At 36.4% G+C, this 25,635-nt stretch overlaps 2 protein-coding genes across 5 annotated transcripts in view; one reads left to right on the top strand and one right to left on the bottom strand.

Moving 5' to 3' along the window:
* LOC145668042 (uncharacterized) overlaps positions 1-4,342 on the bottom strand; it is a 289,797-nt gene extending 285,455 nt beyond the window's left edge. Inside the window, exon 1 of the mRNA XM_081735519.1 lies at positions 4,210-4,342. Within this exon, the coding sequence (XP_081591645.1) occupies positions 4,210-4,220 (11 nt within the window). The 5' untranslated portion in view covers positions 4,221-4,342. The remainder of the gene's footprint in view (positions 1-4,209) is intronic.
* The window catches only part of LOC145668041 (chymotrypsin-like protease CTRL-1), a 501,380-nt gene that overhangs the window by 87,749 nt on the left and 387,996 nt on the right, over positions 1-25,635 (top strand). The window lies entirely within an intron of this gene.

The raw sequence follows: 25,635 nt of genomic DNA, 5'->3' as shown, positions 1-25,635 counted from the left end.
ATACCGCAAAATATCACTAACAAATAGGGAACCTGTCACAGATAGTTTGACTGTGGACGGCTCTTTCTATAATATACTCTAATCTATTTTTGACCGGTGCATCCCGAGGGAAAAAAGCTAAATTCAATTATTGTACTTGCTTTTCAAGTGGCGTAGTTAGATTATTTAAAAGCAAATCATATCACCATAAAAAAAAATGAAAGCAGGTTCTTGGGACTATATCACTACACTAAATTTAAAGAATTGAGAGATCTTTCTAGTAAAGAAAATTTTAATGCATACAATACATACTTAAATAACTATGAGGCCAGTATTATAAGTAATCCTAAGGCTTTCTGGACGTATGTTAAGAATAAAAAGGGTAATTCGGGAAGTAATATATTTCATTATGATGGTCAAACTTTGAGTAGCGATGCTGCTATTGCAAATGCTATAACGAAATAAACATGTGGGTGGTAAATCCACTCAAATCACTATGCACAAATTAATGATGGTAGATGCATGAGCGGAAGTTTTTTATTATTATTATTATTTCGTAACCCTAGAGCTACCAGACCTCCTCTTTTACCAGAACTGTCCTCTTTTTTGTCCTCTGGAAAATGGTTCCGGCGGAATATTAGGAAAATGAACAAATTTCCTCATTATTAGGGGTACTGACAACAGCTTCAGCTGCAATAAATAAATGGAAACATAAACAAATTCTTTCAGTTTTATGTCCTATGATTATACCCTGTAAGCTAAAGGAGGCGGATAATTAATGATAGTAAATGATTAGGGTGATTAGGGAAGAATTGGTGGAATGAAAGAAGAAAAACAGGAAGACTACTAGAAAATCCACGGATTTGATGTTGCTTACCATAATGGACTCGAGAGATCCATAATATAATATTGTAAATAATTATTAATTTTAATATTGTTGCAATATTTAATTTGCAAGGAAATATAACACATCCAGCGGAGGAAAAAAAAATTTAATATTTCTTTGACCCGTAAAACTTTAGTCGTATAAATTATATTTTGTCGACGATTAATATAATCTTTTAGTGAAATCTAAAAATGTGTTCTTTTTAAAAGCATATATATATATATATATATATATATATATACTATATGTAAAGAAAACTTACCTATTTCATTAAATTTATTACACAAAGACGCAGGAATTAAATCCAGTAGCCAATAATTTTATAGTTCACATTACCGCTTTTCCAGGTTATTTGTTCAATCTTTTTAATAATTGCGAATAGTTTTTATGTACTATATGTTTACTACGATTCAAAATAAATTTCGATAATGACTATTTTCGTCTACAAAACATACATATAACTGGAGTGGCAACATACGTATAAATACTCATCAATTTAATAAAAAATCACTTGAAAAAGTGCAACTATGATGTTGGACAACCGGTCGCCTGAGAACAGCTCTGACACGACATGGAATGGGGTCATATAGGTCGCAAACACTAGTAAGTCGAATATTATACTGTACTATTCCGCATACAGTATATCACACAGATCCGTGCGAATGGATGCAGGCCAAAATCTGCGCCGGATTCGTGTTAGTTTTGTTAAGGCTTGCGGATTGGGCGGACAAGAGTTTGAGGTGTTCAACTTCATTCCGATGTTCCTCAAACCACATCGCAACAACTGGAGCTATGTGAATGCGCGTATTATCATCCGGAAATAGGGGAGCATTGCCTGAAACATTTGGACCCTAAGATTCACATGGTCCCATAAAACGGCAACATAATCACGGGTAGAGACGCGACCGCTAAACATCAGCACGGGACCCATTGCATCCCGGAATATTGTGGCCCACATCACAGAGCCGCCGCCATTTTTCACTTTTTGGCGTAGACACTACGGATCATACAATTTTTTGGGCGTCTGTCACACATAACCACGAACCGTGGTTTGAAATAAAAGAACAATGAGACATTCGACTATATCACACTTTTCCAGTCATCAATGTCCATGTTTCATGTTCACGGCACCTCTGTCGTTGTGCTGATAGTCCTTTATCAACAGTTTAACCCCTATGTTCATATGTCCATATCCGAAACCGCATGTCCATGTCATGTAACTCACGTTGAACTGTAATTCTCGACACAGACTGTGGGAAGTGTTGGAAAGTGAGGAGTTCCTCTGTATCTTACACTGCAGTCCCATGACGGTTTTGCGTGACAGTGCCTTTAATGATCGGTGGAACATGTCATTGAGCGTTTTACCTGACCCTGATCCTGTTCGCTGATGTGGTTTTGCAATGAGTATCACGTGGCATTGCAGTGAGTACGGTACAAGGTGAGTGCCGTAATCACCTTGTATACTGTCCCTGCCAACACAATTTCTACTTTCGTCACACTCGCAGCAGATAATAGAGCGCCATCAATCGGTTTCCTTTGCAAATCATTGAAATCTTCCATTTTACACTACAATCATCTGCTCAGTTCTACTGCTCGTCGCGTAGTACAGCAGCTACCTGACCGTTGCTAACCCAGATATCCGAGGTGTTTCCATTAAATTGATCAGTATCTGCATGTTGAATATTGTATCTATAAGTTTTTGTTGCAGGTGATAATTGAATCGCGGAGTTGAAAAGGGAAGAGCTCCCCTACTGTATTCGACAAATTCCCGATGTGGTTCTTTTTACACTATACAATGCGTTTATGCAAAGTGAGCAATTTATATATATACCTCAACTTACTTTTCTATCCCATCTCATTCCTACTAATATGTCAAAGTTTGTGGTTTGAATAATTATTGACTTGCTCTGTATAAGAAACCGGTAAAATTACGTAAAGCACGCCTACTGTGCCAAAGAAGTTAAAACTACTAGCAGAGATTGAATATATATAACAAAATGAATCCTAGTAAAAATATATATATATATAGTAAAAAAATGAATCCTAGTGAAATTAATTGTAATTTACAACGCCTTCCACTTATCCATGTCTTATTTGTAAATGATTAGTGAACTACTCGAAGGTTCATTGTACCTTTATCCGATGCATGATACTATCTACTCACCGCACTTACCGTATCCGATCTACTCACCGTACTTCGATCTCAAATTTCCTGTAAGTTAACCGCAGTGGCTCAGTGGTGCATGGGGTCCTGGGTTAAATCCCAGCTCCCGCCAAGTGAACTTTGTGATGGACAAGCATCGTGTGCATGGGTTTCCTCGGGGTTCTCCCGTTTCCTCCCACTTTCTTCATTACACCATTTCATTCATTTCTCATCATCACCATCTCCTTTAGCCTAGCCGGCATAATCGTGGGACGTAAAACTTAAAGATTACATTTCATTTTCAAATTTCCTCTATATTAACGGCTTGTAAATGAAAATGAAATCTTTAAGCTTTACGTCCCACGGTTATGCTAAAGGTGATGATGAATAATGAATGAAATGGTGGAATGAAGAAAGTGGGAGGAAACGGGAGAACCCCGAGAAAACCCACGCACACGGTGTTTGTTCACCACAAAGTTCACTTGGCGGGGCTGGGATCGAACCCAGGACCCCAAGCACCAGAGGTGAACGCTCTACCACTGAGCCACCGCGGCCCCTCTGCTTGTAAATGACGTTGTACTTTAGTGATTTATTTTTTCCTCTCATTAACATTGAACAACTATGCATTGTTTTAACCGTGTTGGTATAGTTAATACATATGGCACATTTGACAGAATATTAGTTCAAAAGGAACTGATGGAATTTACTTTGTGCACATCTTTGTTTCCACATTCTATGAGATTAAGCACTGTTGTTCAGATTACTCAAGTATAAGGATTGAGAAGGCAATTAAGCCCCGTGCAGTCAGCAATTGAATCCTGATTAAGCATGAATTTTATAAACTTTAAATGAGATTATGATCATGATGATTTAGGAACGTTCCAAACTTCATTAAGGAAAATTAAAAGTGTTAGCAATATCATATTATATTGGATTATTTTCTGTTCTTGCATTGAAGTACATCATTATTTGTAAACGTATTTTGTAGTCGGTATATTTCAAAGCAAAAAAGTGAAGAATATATTTTCAAAAATAACATTTCTTTCTTCTAATACAATGTTATCTTCAGTTTGAACTTGTAATAAAGCATTATTTATGTATACAATCAATTTTCGAAAAATAAATGTGAATCCACTGAGAGAATTATTATTTTTTTTTTTAAAAAAAAAAGTCATTGTTTAAACTGAGTTGTGTGTCTTACCGTATGAACATATGGAGAAAGGAAGAGTTTGTTGCCAAACAGAAAACAATAATAACAAAAAGTCGGTCGTCTGAGTCACTTTCACATTCTCTTCGTCACTGAACTTAACTTTCACACACTCACGTTCTCCTTCTAGCGTCTTGGCATTGGCAGTGGCATTGGCATTCTTTTGAAGTAGAAATACAGGATTTCTTTGTTACTCATTTGCCATTGTCAATGACCTCTTAAGCTTTCGTTCCTTCAGTGAAACTGAATAACCGTACTTACCTACAGCAATGAGATGCTAAAGAAGGATATGTTGTAATTTTATTAGCACCTTTAATTTTTTCTTAACGCAAAGCTGTTTAGTAAAATATTTTATTAACATATGTTTCTTCCTTTAATTATACAGCCTCCCCCCCAATTTACGTTTCTTTATTCTGTAAGACACCATAGGACTGTTCATTGAACCTAACAGCATTCAACAATAACATCGCTTGTCAAAATTTTGGATTCTCATCTCTCCTGTGCGAAACCATGAGTGTTGACCTTGTTTCTGAATGTTTGCTTATTTTCTGTAAATGTGTCTCGAGACTTAAAAGATCGTAATAACGCACATAATAGACTTTTAAAAGGAATGTAGCACTTTACAGGATTTCACTTATAAGTTTTCTTCTGCATCATCATTCTGTTATTATTTTGAAATTTCGTGTGGAAACACTTCATATTCATTGGTTATGGAGGCCAAGTTAAATGACAAAAACGTTGAGTAGTAGCTAAAATGCCCAATGAGTTCCAACAAATTGTAAATTCTGCTACTATTCTGTAAACCTCGCTACATTTCAATTGTGAAATGTCACCGGGATCCCGTATATATGTTTGCAGTTGTTTGCCACCATTTTGGAAGTGTAGTTTATTTTCTGCGGTTTGTTTTTACGAATAATCTCTACTTTTGTAACATTTCTAATTATGTTGTGTTAACTATAGAAGAAAGAAACAAGAAAACCGAACGAAGCACAGTTTTATTTACCTGAAATGGTACTTCAACATACTTTAGTACCAGAAGTCAAATATAAAAGTACTGTACTTCGATATCTTTGAGTTTAACGTCCCACGATTAGCTCCATTAGGCTAAGGGAAATGGATGATTAAGGCATGTGAATGATGATGGAAGAATTGATGGAATGAGAATGTGGGAGGAAACCCAAAGGCACGATGTTGTCCAACACAAATTTGTTTGCCAGGAGATCAGGGACCCCATGCTTGAGAGGTAAGTGCTCTATCACTGAGCCACCGTGCTTCATTAAAGATCTACGATAAATAGTCATAAAAATACTCGTTTTTTCACAACAATCCGCAATTTTACCTGCCATCCGCAAAGTAAATATATATTCGCAGAAAACTATATTAGAGGATATCTATAGACTTTCACTTATAGAACCCAAAGATTGAATGTTGTGTTCACAGAACCTCTCCACAGTTGCATCTCTGTCTTTAGCCAACTAGATCCAGTTTCTACTTTGTATTCTATTTTTGCGAGAGCTTTGTCTTCGCTATATGGTTAGCGACGCGTCTTTGGCGCTGGAGGCACAGGTTCGATTCCGGGTGGTAGCTTATGTGATTCGGATCCCACGTTAAACTGTAGATTGACGTCTTATATAGTCTTGCTACTGAACGGGATGCTAAACTTTAATCAATCAACCAACTATTTATGCGAGATCTATCTTAATGTTAACCATTCATATGCGTTTATACTTGCCTAATGGTCATTTTTATTCTAATATCATTAAGTTTCTAATTAAAATTTTGGAAGTTTTCCTGCTTTCTTTCATTCTGGTTACATGACTTTCTCACCTCAGCCTTCTAGACTTAATGCTCCTAATGGTATAAATTATGCAATTAGTTGTTGTTATGAAGTTGCATTATTCTCCATTTCCATCTTCCCTCTTTGGTCCGAATATTCGTCTCAGGATTTTATTTTTGATTCGTACTTTAAGTCTACGTTCTTCCCTCAAAATAAATGATCAGCTTTCGCAAAGCACAACAGCCGTTATTATCATTCTATAAAGTTTTAGCTTCAAATTCTTCGGCGGAATTTGCGAAGACTAAAGAGTTTGGACGGAATACTAGTGATTCCCTGCTTTTAATTGACATTTAATTTAATTGCGGATGTAGTTCCGATATGTTATTGTTGATCCTAGATAGCTGAAAGTGTTCCTAATCAATAATAAGTGCCTGACGCTCACAGCGATCTTCCCTATATTGTTTTATTTGAATTTATTTCTGAACTCATGTTCTGTAGGCGTTTAATAAAATGTTTGAATTTCTTTCTATACGTACAACGGCATACCAAAAGAAAATAAGTAATTACCAGAGTTTGCCACACAAGGGCAGGTAAAATGCAAGAATTATGATCAACTGTATCATGGAGTCAGGCCCGTATTTATATATCGTGTGCCCCTGTGCTCTAAATAATTTACTGCCCCCGTACAAACTTATGTCTCAAACAAGGAAACAAATCGTGAGTTGCAAAAATACCAGCTTTTGTTGAATAGCAATTTAGGTATTACAAGTTACAAAAGTTACAACGTAATTTTAAATGGTCTAATTCTCTCAATGATGATTATGATGTGTTTTGCAAGGTAGGTGTTTGACCCGAAGGTCCCTGAGCAAGGTGAACTCAGGGTAGTTTGCCATTGCCTTCCATGGGATGATGATGACGTACTACGGACGGGACCTACAACTTGGGATACGAATCACTTCTGTTCCCACCAGGAATCGAACCTGGAACCCCATGGTTGCAAGACGAGCTTAACCACTCATCCGTTGGGGACACATTCTCTCTATACTGGAATGCAATTTATTCAGGTAGGTTTCAATTTACTGTCTGGAGAAAATGCTTTCATTTAATTCTTAATCAACCGTTATATAATTTTTATATTTGATAATTTCACTTGATGAACGATTCATAAAGTTCCTTGGCAGCAGACACAGTTCCTTGGCAGCTGAGATACGAGGCTGCAAAGTCCCGATAAGAATAATATGGGGCATATTAAAAATAATCGAAAACGACCAATATTAGAATTGAATTCATAGTTTTTGGGATAGAGATGAATAGTAACAGTTTTAATCCAAATCTACTTCAAAGTCGTCCTCCACTCCTCAGGAAGGGGTAAGATTTTAAAAGTAATTGAAAACGGCAGATATTAGTGTTTAATTCATAGTTTTCGAGGTCGCTGAGTTTATCGGTATCAGTTTTCATGATGTTAAAGTTCATCCTCACCTGTTGGGGTGGAGGTGTTAGAGGATTTTTTTAAAAAAATAAATATCACATAAGTTAGCTAATTAGCAACTACTGTACTTACGAGGGAACCTATCCAAGTGTAACTCTGACTTCGAGTCGAGACTATGGCCGTTGGATACCTTGTTCAAAAAGAACATAACACGAAAAGGGACACATCCTCGATCGCAACCGTTGCGGAGATATAGCATGAAAAGTTAGAAATTGAGCTCCATACTATACATTACAAAGTCAGATTCCGGGTCAGATTTTTCGGAAACGGTCGGGTACGGAAAGTCAGCGAATACATATCCAATTTGTGTGGGGAGTCCAGCACCTCTTGAATGAAAAATTTGTGTTCCCGGGGCACTCGCAGGGTCCGAGACGGGGTCCAACTCAAAATTTGCAAATTGAACCGGGGGTCAAGTAGGATACTGTACGAAAGCTATTGTTAAATAAAAGAAGTTAGAACAAATCTCAACTCTCTACGATAACCCTGTGCAAACGGGCAACTGGTCAAAATGTCAATACAACATACATCAGAGAATCCATGGCCTGCTTCTAAATACGTTAAGTTGCGACAATAACAAAACAGAAAAACACGTTTAAAGGTGCAAGGTATTGAAGTAAAGCAAATTGCTGCAGAGTCTTTCACAGAGTCGCACAACGGACCTTATCAAGTATAAGTGTGACTTCGAATGACCAATGAACCATAGAATAACCATGACCATTGGATTTCGTGTCCTAGAACAGAAAGGATACATTGTCAATCGCAACCGTCGTGGAGGGTGAGAAGGTCAAAAGACAACGGTATGTTCTTCGCGCATCGGGGCCCCAAATTCACAGATTGCACTGTGAAATTTATATCGGGGGATTTGCTGAACGAGAAACATGATAGTAAAGACGAAAAGGAGTGACTTTGAAACTGTGAGGCAACTTGGAGAGGAGTGGAGGTGGAGAAAACTGGAATCATGGAGCAGAAATAAAATATATCGGAGGAAAGCTCTTTTGAGAGAAAAACTCTGCAGCAATTTGCTTTACTTCCATACCTTGCACTTTTAAACGTGTTTTTCTGTTTTGTTATTGTCGCAACTTAACGAATTTAGAAGCGTGGCCATAGCTTTTCTGATTGACATTTTGGGTGCCGCGGTGGATCAGTGGTAGAGCGTTCACCTCTGGTGCTTGGGGTCCTGGGTTCGATCCCAGCCGCCGCCAAGTGAACTTTGTGGTGGACAAACACCGTGTGCGTGGGTTTCCTCACGGTTCTCCCGTTTCCTCCCAATTCCTTCATTCCACCATTCCATTTATTACTCATCATCACCGTCTCCTTTAGCCTAACTGGCATAAGCGTGGGACGTAAAACTCAAAGATTTCATTTCATTTCAATTTTTGTATTGGCATTTTGACCAGTTACCCGTTTGCACAGGATTATCGTAGAGCGTTAAGAGTTGTACTATCTTCTTTTATTTAACAATAGCTTTCATACAATATGCTACTTGACCCCCGGTAGCATTTGCAAATTTTGAGTTGGGCCCCGCCTCGGACCCTGCGAGTGCCCCGGGGACACAAATTTTTCATTCAAAAGGTGCTGGGCTCTCCACACAAATTGGATATGTATTCGCTGACTTTCCTTACCCGACCGTTTCCGAAAAGTCTGACCCGGAATCTGACTTTGTAATGTATAGTATGGAGTTCAATTTCTAACTTTTCACGCTTACATATATCTCCGCAACGGTTGCGATCGAGGATGTGCCCCTTTTCGTGTTACGTTCGTTTGGGACAAGGTATCCAACGGCCATAGTCTCGACTCAAAGTCAGAGTTCACTTGGATAGGTTCCCTCGTTAGACCGAATTAAACACATTAACATATTTTCTCGATCTTGCGTGGGACTCTGCGATTTGGTAGTTTTAAATATTATTTTATTGTGAATATTAAAAAAACTTCCAAAATTTTGCTGTCTCCTGAATTCTGCCCCCCTGTGCTTGAGCACAGAATAGCACTTACCTAAATACAGGCCTACATGGAGTACAATTTTAAAGTAATTGGTATAATAAAAAATAATTCAAAAGAACAAAACACGACGTTTACTGTAAGTAAAGAGGTGTGTAGGTCAACGATATAGAGAATGACTGAAACGAAACGTCTATAAGTATTTCTCATGTATATATATGAATACATATTGGGTGTTCTGAAAATGGCGCCCACGGACTACAGAGAACTATCCTACAAGTCAAAATAAAGCGAAAAATAAATGATTTATATACCTTTCTAGTCCTCGTCTGCAGACCCAAATTGCACTATGTGGCAACATCGCAGATAAGAAACCGTAGCGTAGACCTGTCAATTCATTAAATATTTACATTTTTTTTTTCAGATGGCAGTCAAGGTTAATAGACGTTGACACTTGCACCACTTATTAGCGTAACAATCGATGTAACTACTTTAATTGGTTTGTAGAACAATGCTAATGGCTCCAAGTTAATCGACGACGTTGTCAAATAGTGAGATATTTGGTTTCCCATAGCGGCTAAAGGAGGCCTCGGAGGACATACCTTTACATAATATTTTCGCTTTATTTTGACCTGAAGAATAGCGCTCTCTTGTCCGTGAGTCCCATTTTTTTGAACAGTCGAATATATATATGTACAGAGAGAGCGAGAAAGAGAGATTGCCAAAACTCAGCACAATCTTTTGGTTTTTCAGTATTTTCTAAATAAAAGACTTTGTCCATGTAAAACCATATTTATTGGATTCGTTTTTCAAAATAAACAACGTAGTTCACATAAGGATGCGAAAATTCATGGTCTTGTGACATGAAGACATTTATTGAGAAAAGCTGCTTGGCAATAAACAGATAACTAATGAACAGACAACTAACGTCATGCTTGTTTGAAGATGCATCGTCTCAATAACACTAGTGATGTGCGTATGAACCCTTGTCAGTAGTTGTATCTTTACTTAAACGAACGTGTATGTGCTATTCAATAGAGTCATAATATGGGAGCAAATCTGTAACATGCAATTTTACTGTTTTCATTCGTGTGAGCAAGTTCAATAGTGTGAAGAACATGCAAATACTATGAAATGTGGAAGAGAAATTGTTAACTAAGAATCAAAGTACGTATTCAAGTGGTTATTTTGAGAGAAGTCATTCTCTTCGAGAAATCGCTCAGGGATCGGGCGGAGCAGTGCGTCGAACTATTGAAAGACAAAGTGGTGTAGCTATTACACTGAAACGCACTGACGGTCCAAATGTAGCAACTTCTTTTAAGGACTGGTTCACTGGAAAAAGAAGTAAACAGAATAGATGGTAACCGCTCCGGAAGAATTAATAGAACAAATAGAACTTTCCATTCGGTACCAAATAGAACAGTGACCAGCGCCTTAAGATTTATGGTCTTGGGAGTAGGATTGCGGTAAAGAAATCATTCCTTGAAACAGAAACATTACAAAAGGGCCAAAAAGATAAGACAAAATAACGATTGGAACAATGAACTATGAAAGAGGTCACTCTGGACCGACGAATCTAAATTACAACTTTTTGCCTGTCAATATATGTTTGTGCGTCGTTGTCCCGAAGAGCGTTTCATCTCGACCATACCTACAGCAAGGTACAGAGAAGGTAGCGTCACTGTTCGGGCAAGCTTTACAGACTAAAATAATAATGTAGTTCGAAGTAATGGAATAATGAACAAAAATCCCTTTCACAACGTTTAAGTGAGGCTCGAATTTCCATTAGGAACGCGGATTTGGGACAATAAGTTTGTACTACAACAGAATTGCATCCCAAACATTCCTCTAAGTTATGCAGTAATTCTCTGCAATGCCGAGAAGACGCTTAAGTCACCAACAAATGGCATAGTTACCACAGTCATCGAATTTTGTCCCATTGAGATCTAGTAAGATGAACTTTACAGGACAGTCTGTAAATAGATGCCGAAAAATACTAAAGGCTTTTTGGAAGGCTCTTTAGAGCTATTGGAGTCGCACATCTTCGTAAAAGTTGGATAAATGAATCAAACAAATACCTAAAATTTGTAAAGATCTCATTAAGGTTAAAGGTCGGCATTATTGGTGGAAAACATAATAAATTTGTTTCAGCGGAAACAAAATCATATATTTTAATTTATTTAAATGAACAATGATGTTTATTTTACAGAACAAATCCACCAAACACGATTTTGTATGGGTACATGTATTTTTTGGTGGAAATCTTTCTAAAAAATCAGTAATGTGATTAGACTTTCGACAATGACTGTATATATATATATATATTAGGGTGGTCCATAAATATCAATTTTCAGATTGGGCTGGTCTCACCCCCTAAAATGGTTCCATACGGGACTAAATTAAGCCTGGAGAAAAATTAGCTTCATTGAATAATATTAAATGGTGCCCCGAGCGACCTAAAATTTTGAATCCGGTTACAGCACATAGTATATGGGAAATATGTGGAATAAACTCATGTAATTTGGAAACGGCTAAAGGTAATACAAAGATACCCTGGATAATAGAAATAGAGGAAGAAACATATCTAATTTTGTATAGTACTGCCATTGTGGCCATCTTGAAATCCGCCATCTTGGATTCAGGTCAAAAATTTTAAATAGAAAGAGGGTCATGTGACATATCGTTTTGAGGTATCGTTTTACCAGAAGCACAAATCTGGCACTATTTTAAAGATAGCTTTAGTCATGTAAGAATTATTACCTGTGAAAAGATTTCTCCTTTTCAGATTAATAATTCTTACACGACTAAAAGTAAAGACATGAGTTTGGCGTGAAAAGAATGAAAAGGATATGCACGGCTTTAAACGAAAGAGGAACGCGAAAGAAAATGCACTTCTGAAAATGATTTGTTTGAACAGTTTGGAGCAGTTTAAGTAATGAAGAGGAAAACCCAGTTGAGAATGTTAGAGAAAATGTAAATACAAATGCGTGTGTGCCCGGACCTCCAAGAGATGTAAAAGGGGGAAAAACTAATTTTATTACTCAAATCGATAAAAGATCACTCATAGAACAGCAATACATATCCTGACAGCAACGGCAAAGGAATTAGGCCATAATATAGAGGAACTAGCAATAAATGGGTCTTCCATTCACCGATGCTGAGAGAAAATCTGTAGTAAAGTTGCACAGAACTACAAGAAACAATTTCAGAGTGCATCAAGTGCGTTAGTTGTGCATTGGAACGGAAAACTACTGCTGAATTTGACTGGCAGAGAGACTGCCGGCAGGTTATCAATAATTATTACAGGAGATGGTCATGAGAGGCTAATTTGTGTTCCCAATTTGTCATCATCAAGAGAAGAACACATTGATTCTACTATAGTACATTCGCTTGAAGAATGGAACTTGGTAAAGTTCGTGAAGGGAGTTTATTGTGACACTACTCCTTGCAATATGGATCTTGTCAACGGTGCTTGCATTCTGCTAGAGCAGTAGCTCCAAAATAACCTTCTATACCTTCCTTGTAGACACCACATTTATGAATTAGTTTTAAAATGTGTATTTGATAAGTGTTGTGTTTTGTTTGCATCTGGACCGGACGTTCTCCTATTGAAGTGTTTTCAGAACAAGTGGTCTAGAATAGATTGCACTAACTTTATTCCAGGAATTGATGATGATGATGTAACAAACAATATTTCCGATGTAAGAAATGAAGTGTTGAATTTTGCTATCAAACTTGTAGAAGCAGGGCACTGCAGAGAAGATTACAGGGAATTTTTAGAACTGACCGTCATATTCTTGGGTGGCATACCTCCTTGAGGAGTTTCTTTTCGTTTGCCTGGGGCAATTCACCATGTAATGTGGATGGGAAAAGCAAGCTACTATTTAAAATATTTCTCTTTCACCAACAATTTCCTTTAACGAAGCATATAGAAACGGGTCTTCGGAGAGCATGCACTTTCTGATCCGACTATATGTTCACTGTTGGCTTAAATATGATCAAACATCCCATTCACCATTACAAGATCTACAATTTTTGAAAGATTTGCACAGTTAATGACAAATAGATGGTGAATTATCTGAAATGGCTCTTTCTAAATTTTCACGCCGACTCTGGTACCTGACGGAGGAACACGTAGCATTGGGGTTTTTTGATGATGGGGTTACCATAATGGAAATGCAAAAAATGGTTGAAAGAATTAAATTATAAGGGGAAACCGTAAAGCAGCAAAGAGGCTTGATGCAAGAGATGATACCGTAAAAATTGTTGTGAAAAGAGAAATCAGTGATTTTGTTACAACAAACAAATTTTCCTCGAGAGATTTAAAATACCCAAAGGGTTTCTTGAGTGTGATCCGACCTCATGGCCAAATAACAATGACTATCTTCAGGGAAAGACAATAGTTTAATTCATCCACGTAACAAACGATGTGCAGAAAGGGGAGTGTAACTAATAGAAGATTACAACAACGTTCTTACGAAAAATGAGGAGCACAAACAATTTCTTTTGCAGATAATAAAGGCCCACAGACAATCTTGTCCTATATGCGACAAAGTGAACTGTGTAGCAAATAAGATTCATAACTTACCAAAAAGATACTACATAAATAAGGGATATTTCAATTTATTCCAAGTTATAATTTTTCTTTTTCCTCATAATGGTCTATGAATCATCTTGATGAAAAAGAAAACTTATTTGTAGTTCAAAGCGAAACAAGCAGTTTGTTACAGTTTATATTAAAGACTTCCAAAATTCTTACATATCTGTGTCCCATAACTGCAATAAAATAACATTACGTGAAGCATTTTGTTTTTCACACGTAATAACTTTTACACAAATATAGGTAACTTGAAAATAATACCAGATTTGTGCATCTGGTGAAACGCTACCTCAAAAAGATATGTCACATGACCCTCTTCCTATTTAAAAATTTTATCCTGAATTCAAGATGGCCGCCATGATAACGTATACAGATAAACTTACCAAAAAGATACTACATAAATAAGGGATATTTCAATTTATTCCAAGTTATAATTTTTCTTTTTCCTCATAATGGTCTATGAATCATCTTGATGAAAAAGAAAACTTATTTGTAGTTCAAAGCGAAACAAGCAGTTTGTTACAGTTTATATTAAAGACTTCCAAAATTCTTACATATCTGTGTCCCATAACTGCAATAAAATAACATTACGTGAAGCATTTTGTTTTTCACACGTAATAACTTTTACACAAATATAGGTAACTTGAAAATAATACCAGATTTGTGCATCTGGTGAAACGCTACCTCAAAAAGATATGTCACATGACCCTCTTCCTATTTAAAAATTTTATCCTGAATTCAAGATGGCCGCTATGATAACGTATACAAGATTAGGCTGTTCTCTTCCTCTAGTTCCATTATCCAAGATATCTTTTCATTCCCTTGAGTCGTTTCTAAATTACAAGAGTTTATTCCAGCGTTTCCCCATACACTATGTATTGTAAACGCATTCAAAATTTTAGGTCGTTTGGGGCACCATTTAAAATTATTCAATGGATCTAATTTTTCCATCCACATATATTAGGGTGTCCCTTATATAAGGTAATTTCGTGTTACGATACGCACACCCGCGAAATGTATTCTATGTGGCCGTAAAAACGCATTTTTGAAATAGAAGCTCTGACGTTTCCACATTATAATTTAGAATGTCCAACCGTGATAGCGGAGAAACCGAAAGAGACTGAAAAACGAAACTTTGCACGAAGCAACTAGAGAAAAGAGGACACCTGCTCATGTATTGACGAACATTACCGGATAAACAGTGTTGCCAAACCAAGAGATACTTACATTTTTGTAAATCGAATGACCTAAATTGGACATCATCAGTGGAAGCAACAATGAAAATAAAGACAAAAGGGATAGTTAACTCAGATCAGTGTTGCAAACTTTGCAGAAATAACGTGAAATATGAGTTAAATACAAACACTGTTGGAGTACGCAGCGTTGTCATCTTTTACAAACCACATTTCTCAGCTTTAAAAAGATACCGAACATCTTAGTCAGTGCGTGACTTATCGATCTAACATAACGACAGTATTGCTCCTCATGCTGTACCGCCTTGCAATATAGGTTTTAAACCTTACTGCACTAGTGACCGTTTCCGAGTTATTGTACCTTTTCCAAACTCAATTTTTCTCTTCTGTTGATGGAAACACTGTTCAACAGACACTTTTATACATGGAGTCACCTTAAACAATTCTTGTCAATATTTAATTTAAGGTGTGCAAAACGTTAGTAACTCACTCCCTGTGTATGCCAACGGCGTTTGCATTTAAGTTGACATTGCATTGCATTTATGTTTCACGTTATTTCTGGAAAAGTTTGCAACACTGATCTGAGTTAACTATCTCTTTTGTCTTTATTTTCATTGTTGCTTGCAATGATGATATCAAATTTAGGTCATTCGATTTACAAAAAATATAACAATACAATCGTTCTGGGCAACATTGTTCATCCGTTGATGTTTGTCAATACACGGGCAGGTGTCCTCTTTCTAGTTGCTTCATGCAAAGTTTCGTTTCTCTGTCTCTTTGGTTTCTCCGTTGTCACTGTTGAGTATTCTAAATTACATTATAGTATGGAAACATCATTTCATGACTTTGTCGTCAAGTCGACACGGATTAACGTTCTCGTAGGGAGCTGCTATTTCACTAATGCGTATTTATGACCACATACATTTCGCGGGTATGCGAATCGTAACACGAAATTACCTTATATAAGGGACACTCTAATATATATGCATAAGCAACAGATATAGATAGAGAGTGCGTTTAATGACCTACACGGACAATTTTACAAACTTACAAATGGACCTCGCATCAAAAAATATTAAATATATATATATATATATATATATATATATATATATATATATATATATATATATATATATATATATATATATAGACCGATTTCAACAAATACACTAACTATCTAGGTAAAATGTAAAAAATAAAAGCACTGAAAAGCAATAATAATAATAATAATAATAATAATAATAATAATAATAATAATAATAATAATAATAATAATAATAATAATAATAATAATAATAATAATAATTCTTTGGTAGAGCATTTTTCTTTGGTGCACGGGGTCCCTGATTCGATCCCAGCTCGCGCTAAGTGAACTTTGTGAAGGAACCGTGAACCGTGAACTTTATGAACCGTGTGCGTGGGTTTTCTCGGGGCTCTCCTGTTTCTTCTTACTTTCTTCATTCCACCATTTCATTCATTTCTCATTATCACCGTGCCTAGCCGGCATAAGCGTGAGACGTAAAACTGAAAGATTTCATTTCATAAACACAATATTAACACTATCATCTGTTGAGGAGTTTAACTAAAATGATAAAAATTGGGTTGAGTTGATTTTAACGCCTATTTCAGCAGCGAGGCTCTATGAGACGAGATCTACTGATTAATGGAATCCACACCACATGAGCTCCCGCTGGGAATCGAACCCGCATCTCCCACGCCAAAGGCGCATTGCTAACCGCCTAGGCACAAAGGAGCTTTCCAAAGATAAAAGTTGTTGGAACTACCAAAAATATACTCTATCAATCTAAAAATAAATAAATAAATAAAATAATAAATAATCAATGTTAATCTATGTTGAAATTATACGTGGATATGCCCACAATGAAGCCGGTTAATAAGGATAGCCGTTGAAGAGTTTCATAGTCTACCTCTGAAGATTATTGTTAGATTCTTACGAAGTTTCCATGGGACCACAAGATCAAAATACTCTTTCAAACAAGAAAAGAACCACTAAAATCGGAGCACCTTTGCCGAAGTTATAAGTGATCATACACAAATGTAACCAATACAATCTAACATAAGACCACACTATTAGTGTTGTAAATGTAAATAATACGCAAATGCATTTACGAAAGCCAACTAGTCGATTACACTCGATTCCAGCCTGCTTCTCATTTATTTGGTCTTTCATTGAACTTGCTTATAGATAACCTTTGTTTTCTTCGGCTTCTTTCTACCATCAACATTAACCTGAAAGCTTCATTTTCACTCCGTTCCTCTTGTAGAAGCTTCATGAAATATTGGGATATTCTTTTGTTAGCTTGCTGTTTAATTTAGAGTGCCACTCTTCGACAATATTAGTTGATCTTGCTTCAACATTGTTGTAATGGTTCCATTTTTCTCTGGATAAGAGAGAAATACCAATTATATAAAATAAATCAAAGTTTGACAAAAGATATTCAGTACTGATTGGAGGTCTCACTAAGCAATGTGTCAACGGGTTGTTTGCAACGTGTATGAGACGCATGCCAAAAAAGTGAACCGATAGGTTATATTAAAAACAAAAAAGCAAGAAAGTGATAGAAGAAACTTATTATGATTGATATGTAAGTACATACCTTGACTATTTTTCAACGTGGTCACCATGAATCTCTAGACATTTCTGGTAGCGCGGCATAAGCTTCGATATCCTTCTGTGTAAAAATTTGCCGCCTGAGTGTGTAGCCAGTCCAGTCCAGTCTTGAACAATTTACTCTCCTTGAAACGCTTCGATGCAAGCCACTTTTTCAACAACAACAAAAAAATCGCTGGGAGCAAGATCAGGGCTGTAAGAGAGATGATTCAATAGTTCCAATCGAAATCCCTGCATTGTTTCAACAGTACGAGTCGCTGTATGTAGGTGGACGTTGTCATGGATTAGAAGAATTCCAAAGCGTAGGATTTCTCTCCGCCGATTTTGGATGGCACGTCGCAGATTATATTCAGTGTTTGACAATGCGCACCTGCTGTAAATGTTCGTCCTGGTTTCTAGAATTCCACAAAAATCACACCTATTTGGTCTCATAGCAGAGTTACTATGATTTTCTGAACTTATTAGTTTGAATTTCTTCGCTTTAGGAGGACCAGAGTGTCGCCATTGCATTGACGGCTGCTCCAATTCCCCAGCGGCATACAATCGGGTATTAGGCAGAACTCCCGTTCTTTCTAAAGATAAGATCATTGAAACTATCTTCAACAAAGTGTTGGAGGAGCTTAGGAAGAATGGAAATGAATCGTTGCATGGGCATACAGAGTTCCAAATTTTTGAACACACCATACTCACCGATCAACGTTATTGTGACACGATGCTCTTTTGAGAGGTGACGTCGCTTCCGACTTCATTTTTATAGATGATAATGTGCCACTCCATCGAACAGCGCAAGTGTTAAAGCTCTTAAAACAATAGTATATTCGGCGAATGGATGGGCCTGACCGTTTTCCAGAGTTGCATCCCATCGAGCACTTATTGGATGTCATAGAGAGATATCTGGCAGTATGTTCCAATGCACCAAGAACCATCCAACAGTTGTCAACAGTGCTAGTGTAGTAATGGAATTCCATACCACAACATCTCATTACCAACATTGTGAGCAGCATAGGAGCACGTTGCAGAGCGTGCATCGCTGTCCGTGGTGATCACGTACCTCTCTACAAACCATTTCACTCCTCGGAGGGCACGGTGGCTCAGCGGTAGAGTGCTTACCTCTGGTGCTTGGAGGCCCCTGGTTCGATCCCCGACCAATTTAGTTTGTGGTGGACAACATTGTGCTCGTGTGTTTTCTCGGGATAATCCCGTTTCCTCCAACTTCATCAGTTCACCAATTCTTGCATCATAATTCATTTGCTTTAATCATCGTCTCCCTTAGCGTAACAGGCATAACCGTGGGACGTCAAACTCGAAGATTCAGTTCAATTTTATTTCAGTTCAATTTCACTCCTTGTGTAATGACTGAGAGGCATCATGAGTCGCAATAACTTCAGTGAAAGTGATGCGTCTCAGTCGCAATAACTTTTGTTGTTCTAACCACTTGTTTGTTCTGTTGTTTCCTGTATGTATCATCTTGCAGCACAGCATTTCTACATATGATTCAAGTTTCACCGATCTATGTCAGTTGGGAGTGGCTCAGCATGCGAAACTTACTTTCGTCTAAAGTTTTGCACACCACTTTTATATTACACATACATGCATCACTGTTTGTTTTTTAAATAATAAAAGGAAGTCACTTTTGGTATGGTGTAGAGACATACCATACAAATAACGAAACAAAGTAGAAAAAAAACTTCCTCTATAAACTTCCGTCAAGCTTGTATACATCTTATTACTGATGAAAAACAAGTATTGTATCATTTAACATGAATAACAAAGGCTGCACTCGCTTAGCATAACATTGACAATCAATTTACAAAAAGAATACATTGTTATGTGTCTTGCAATTACTTTCACCTTTCTTTGTTATAGAATACTATCGCATGCTTCGATGAGAATTGTCGTTCCATTTATTGTATAGAAACTTTTGAAACCGAAACCGTAGTAAAATTCTTCAGACGTGAAATGATAGTCATTATACAATAACGAAAGATACATTCATAATCTTGTCTCGTATGTAATCAGTATGCGTTTGAAAATACGTAGTTATTTATATTTTCTCCAACAAAAAGGTAAGAAAAGTCCCTTGTCAACTGTCGTGAATTACTACTTATTATCCAGATTAAGAAATGAATATTTCACGATGTTAAAGTAGTAACTTCTCGTATGTTTCTTGATAGAACTATAATGAAGTACATGAGGAATTTTAGTGCTAACTATTGCGTGATCTAACCTTTTATTCTCACCGTTGTTAACTGCCCAATCATGTCAATGAATCAGAGGGTGGAATAGGAACCGTAGAATATATTGATCACCCACTCTCTCTCGTGTTCTTTGCATTTATAGTAGCTATTTCATTCTCCTTTTTATTTTTCACTGTTGAAGCTACTATTGAAGGGTTTTATAAATCAGTGGGATCGCTTGGAATGCAACAAGCGCGAGCATGGGGAACAAGCTAGTCAAAAATAAATTGTGAAATTAAGAATAAAACATCACTTGAGATGATCATTTACAATTTAGCAAATTTCACAGATAGAGCATGTACGTGACGTTTTGCTTTTTGTCATTCGAAAGAGAAGTGAAGTATGTCATGTAAACAAAGTCGAGAACCACTGATAAAAAGAGTGAAGTTGCACTTCGTACATTCTCATTTCGAACCTTGACAGGAAATAGTATCATTTGGACCCTGAATCAGTTCGAACATTTGCCTAAGTGTCATATCGTCTACTTTTCGACGGGGACTACGTGATTCATTGTTAACGCTAAGTAATGCGTAATCAAACACAATATCAGTACTATCCTTTTGTTACAATTGATAAGATCTTTAGCCTTACGATACCATAACGCTACAAATAGTATAAAAATGACAAATTAATGTACTAGTTACGGAGGCAATACGTTTGCTAAGTATATTTTAGTCTAAAACATCGCGAAACCTAACTAATATTCCTGTGCGTCTCGAACGTCTGCCATCTTTTTTCTTCCTAGGCTGCAGAGTCTTAGCTTGAGGAACGTTCCGAAATATTTTCTTCATTGAGAAAGGTATATTGACCTGTTTCTGAGTTGAAGAAGAAAATTATGAGTAACTCAACTAATGATCGTTTCTTCATGAAGACCTTAGTGTTTGAACTAGTCTTACAAATTAAGTGGTCATTGTAAACAAATGGTTATCGTATCAGCTTCCTACCAACGTAGCCCGAAATTTTTAACTTGCCTGAGTTTCAATCCATGCTCTGTGTGATATGCAAGATCTTTTCCTCTGGAGAAGGGAAGAGATGTTTATAAATTGTTAATGTGCACGATTTGATTAGAAGTAGAAACCGCTATAAAGAAATTAAAGAAACACAAATCTTCGGTATATATGAAATTCCGGCTGAGTTAATTTTAGCTGGAGGCGAAAAAATGTGGAACAAGATACACAAACTCATTCTCCTTATCTGGAACAAGGAAGAATTGCCACAAGAGTGGAAAGAATCAATTATTGTTCCAATTCACAAGAAAGGCGACAAAACTGACTGTAATAATTTAAGGCATTTCTCTTCTGTCAACATCCTATAAAATCCTTTCAAATATTCTATTAGCAAGATTGACCCCATACGCAGATGAAATTATTGGAGATTATCAGTGCGGATTTAGACGAAATCGATCACCTATCGACCAAATATTTACCATTCGCAAATACTCGATAAAAAGTGGAAATACAATAGCCCGGTACATCAACTATTTATTGATTTTAGAAAGGCGTACGACTCGGTTAGGAGAGAAACATTATACAACGTTCTTACACAACTTGGAATACCGAGAAAGCTAATTAGATTAATTAATATATGTTTAAATGAATCACTAAGTAAAGTCCGGGTAGGAAAATTTTTGTCCACTAGCTTTCACGTCGAAAATGGCCTCAAATAAGGAGATGCGTTGTCGCCATTATTATTTAACTTTCTTCTGGAATACGCTATAAGGAAAATCAAAGATAGCAACCAGGGCCTAGAGTTGAACGGTATTCACCAGGTTATGGCATATGCTGATGATGTAAATTTAGTAGGGAATTATTGGAAAACAATAGAAAGAAATGCAGAGATCTTATTAAACGCTTGCAGGGACATGGGTTTAGAAGTAAATGCAGAGTAAACTAAATACATGGAAGTACGTCAAGACCGTAATACGGCAAACTATGGATGCGTCAAAATATTAAATAATACTTTTGATAAAGTGGATAGTTTCAAATATCTAGGATCAGTATTAACAGAGGAAAATCTATTCACGAAGAAATTAAATTTCGACTAAAAGCAGGAAATTCGTGTTACCATTCGGTTCAAAATCTCTTGTCGTTGCGAATTCTATCGAGGAATCTGAAGCTTAAAATATACAAAACGATAATCATGCCTGTTGTTCCGTATGGTTGCGAAACATGGTCGCTCACTCTGAGGGAAGAACATAGACTGAAAGTATTTGAGAACAAGATCCTGAGATGAATATTCGGACCCAAGAGGAACGGGAATGGGGAATGGCGGAAACTTCATAACGAGGAACTACATAATTTATATGGTTTACCCAACATTGTTAGGGTCGTCAAGTCTAGGAGGCTTAGCTGGGCGGAATGGAATGAAGAATGCTAGAACGGAAGAAAGTAGAAACGCTTTCAAAGTCTTGACTGGAAGACCAATCAGAAAACGACCATTAGGAAGACCTAAGCGCAGATGGGAGGACAATATTAAGATGGATCTCGCAGAGATTGGAATACAAAGTAGAAACTGGATGCAGTTAGTTAAGGATAGAAGTCAGTGGAGAGCTTTTGTGAACGCGGCATTGAACCTCCGGGTTCCATAGGCCGTAGAGTTAGTTAGTTAGTTATCACGATTTGATTTCCTTAATAATAATAATAATAATAATAATAATAATAATAATAATAATAATAATAATAATAATAGTAATAATAATAATAATATGGTGATTACAATATGTATTTATATTAATGGTGTCGTTTAATCGTATAATACGTTTTACCGAAGATATTGTTCACCGAAGATATGCGCATTAGCATATTTTGTATTTTATTGAAGAGAGCGTCAGCGAAGTTTCTATCATTCGACTCGATCGATTGCTATCGTGTACGGTCCTATAGATTTTGTTAAAATATTGTACCAATGTATTATTTAATAATTAGCGTAGTAATATCATAATAGGTATTATTAATTAAAAATAGTAAGAGTGACTGAACCTCACTACACTGCTGCTTGGGTAATTTATTGGGTCACCGCACGTCCCTGATATTATTATTATTATTATTATTATTATTATTATTATTATTATTATTATTATTATTTATTATCATTTCCTGTCTTTACTGACAAATTTGCCACGAACTGAAAAGTTCCATGCACTACGATCTTCAGGTAAGATCTTTGTGCCGATGTAACAATTTTCTTATGCATAGTAGAGTTTGGATGTCAACAGATATGGGTATCCTCAACACCTATTATTTTTTAAAAAATTAGACCTATGTTAGCAAGACTATCCATGGCTTTGGATTGATTATTTTAACAAAAGAAACACTGACCAAAGCTTAAAAGCCACTGTATTTTAAATTATAATATGTAACGGTTTCGGATATCTAACATATCCTTCTTCAGACACTATCGAACATAAATGAAAATACAGACATGTATATATAGTCATTGTTATGAAAAAATATTCTATTTGCTGAGGCCTTCAGTCAATCTTGTAAGTCTCCTTGTTCACTTTGCAACTAATCACGTTCCGCCATTTTTGGTTCTTATAAGGGCTTTTTTTTTTTTAATTTTCTTCTTGTCTACGCTATCCAAACTTCCTTGCCATAATTCATTAATAGGTCCCCTGTCCAGTTCATCAGTTTATCTCTTCCTACCTTCTTTATCCAATTTGCTTCTTTCCACTTCCTTATCATTCTTTTATCCATTTCCAATACTCCCGTCTTATCCCAATTAATTCCGTGATTCGTCTCCTTAACATGTTTTTTTAGCCGGTGTTAACATGTTAAATACAGTAGGTTTTAAGCTTTGGTCAATGTTTCCTTTGTTAAAATTAGAACTATGTGTTTTATTTGTTTATATATATATATATATTACCAAAAAATATATTTAATAAAAGTTGAAGGCCCTGTTTTTTTCTGGATAACTATCCACGCGTTTGATATTTGCGCTAAAGGATAAATGGAGACAACGAAATGTATTCCAAGAAGACAATAAACAACGCCTTTATTTTGAGTAGGATTCGAATGAGTGACAGTTCCAGTCACTGCTCAATCATATCACTCTGCGTTTCACTTCTAAGATAAACAAGTTGCGAATTTCTGAGAACATCAACTGGACAATTGCCGTTTCCTTCACTTCGAACATACGACAAGCATGATTTTCAGCGTGAGACTAGTCACATCGGAGATAGTCAAATTGTTCAATTAATAATAATAATAATAAAATATATTTGTGAAATTTTGAAAACGGGTAGAATGAAGATTGACAGTCACTGAGTGGACGAAATTTGGAAGAAATTTTTCTTCCTATATCTCTAGGTCGAACTTTACACGTTTCGAAAGTAGAAGCGATGTAAATGATCAGTAAGTTAGTAGTTAGTAGCAGTTAGTGGTATTTGTGGAAGGAAAATACCCAGTTCTGTAACTGCTATGAAATTATTACTTGCGATTACTACTATGGTACATGAACAATTTGTGAAATTCTGCAGTAATTTCTTTTCGTTTTCGGCATTAGTTTTTCAACTTTACTGCTTAAAAATATACTCTATGTATTCGTGTGTTTGCTTTGAAAAAATAATTATAATGCACTGTATTTATGAATTAAGAAAAAAATAATCTCGCGTGTATTTCTTCCATGGTTACGCACGTTTTCCTTTTAGTTTATGCTTTCAGTTGCGACACGAAACCTGTGATGAGGAAAAAAACAATTACATTATGTTTACTCTTGTAAAGCTTTACATGCTTCAGAGACATGAACACGATAGGGAAATTATCACTCAATTAAAATACATATGTTTTCACTTTTGTTAATTATTCTACTTGCAAACTTCTTTCAATAATTGAAGCGAGCATTAGCAAGGCTTCCACCATTCGAGTCAATTAGCATTTGTTTATCTGTCCGTCTGATCCACGATAACTCTGGAAAAACCTACTTTTAGCGAAACGTAGCATGTACTGTACCTTCCTTCAACATATATACAGTAGCTATATAACCTGTTTGTTTGGGATTGCAATCTATATAAGGGGAGGAAAAAGGGTAAAATCCATTCCATGTTGCAAGTTTGCACATATACATTTAAAAGTACCTTTGCAGTATACACTGTAAGAATATTATTAGATTATCAACTATCGACCAGATATTTGCCATTCGACAAATACTGGAAAAGAAATGGGAGTACAATACCACGGTACGTTAATTATTTATTGATTTTAAAAAGGCTTAAGACTAACTTAGGAGAGAAACATTGTACATCCGTACAGAATTTGGAATACCGAAAAAACTAGTTAGATTAATTAAGATATGTTTGAATGAATCCCAAAGTAAAGTCCGAATAGGAAAATACTTGTCCAGGAGCTTTCAGGCCGAGAATGGCCTGAAACAAGGAATGCATTGTCGCTATTATTACTCAAATGTGTCCTGGAGTACGCTATAAGGAAATTCAAAGATATCAACCACGGTCCAGAGTTGGCGTGGGTCAATGAAAACTTGACCCACGACCCACTGACCCACCACCCGTCGTGACCCACGACCCACTCTGACCCACGACCCACCATGACCCACC

This window comes from Thermobia domestica, chromosome 13 (assembly GCF_964235325.1).
Source record: "Thermobia domestica chromosome 13, izTheDome1.hap1.1, whole genome shotgun sequence".
NCBI classification, from domain to species: domain Eukaryota; kingdom Metazoa; phylum Arthropoda; class Insecta; order Zygentoma; family Lepismatidae; genus Thermobia; species Thermobia domestica.
This window is presented reverse-complemented; position numbering and strand designations above follow the sequence as displayed.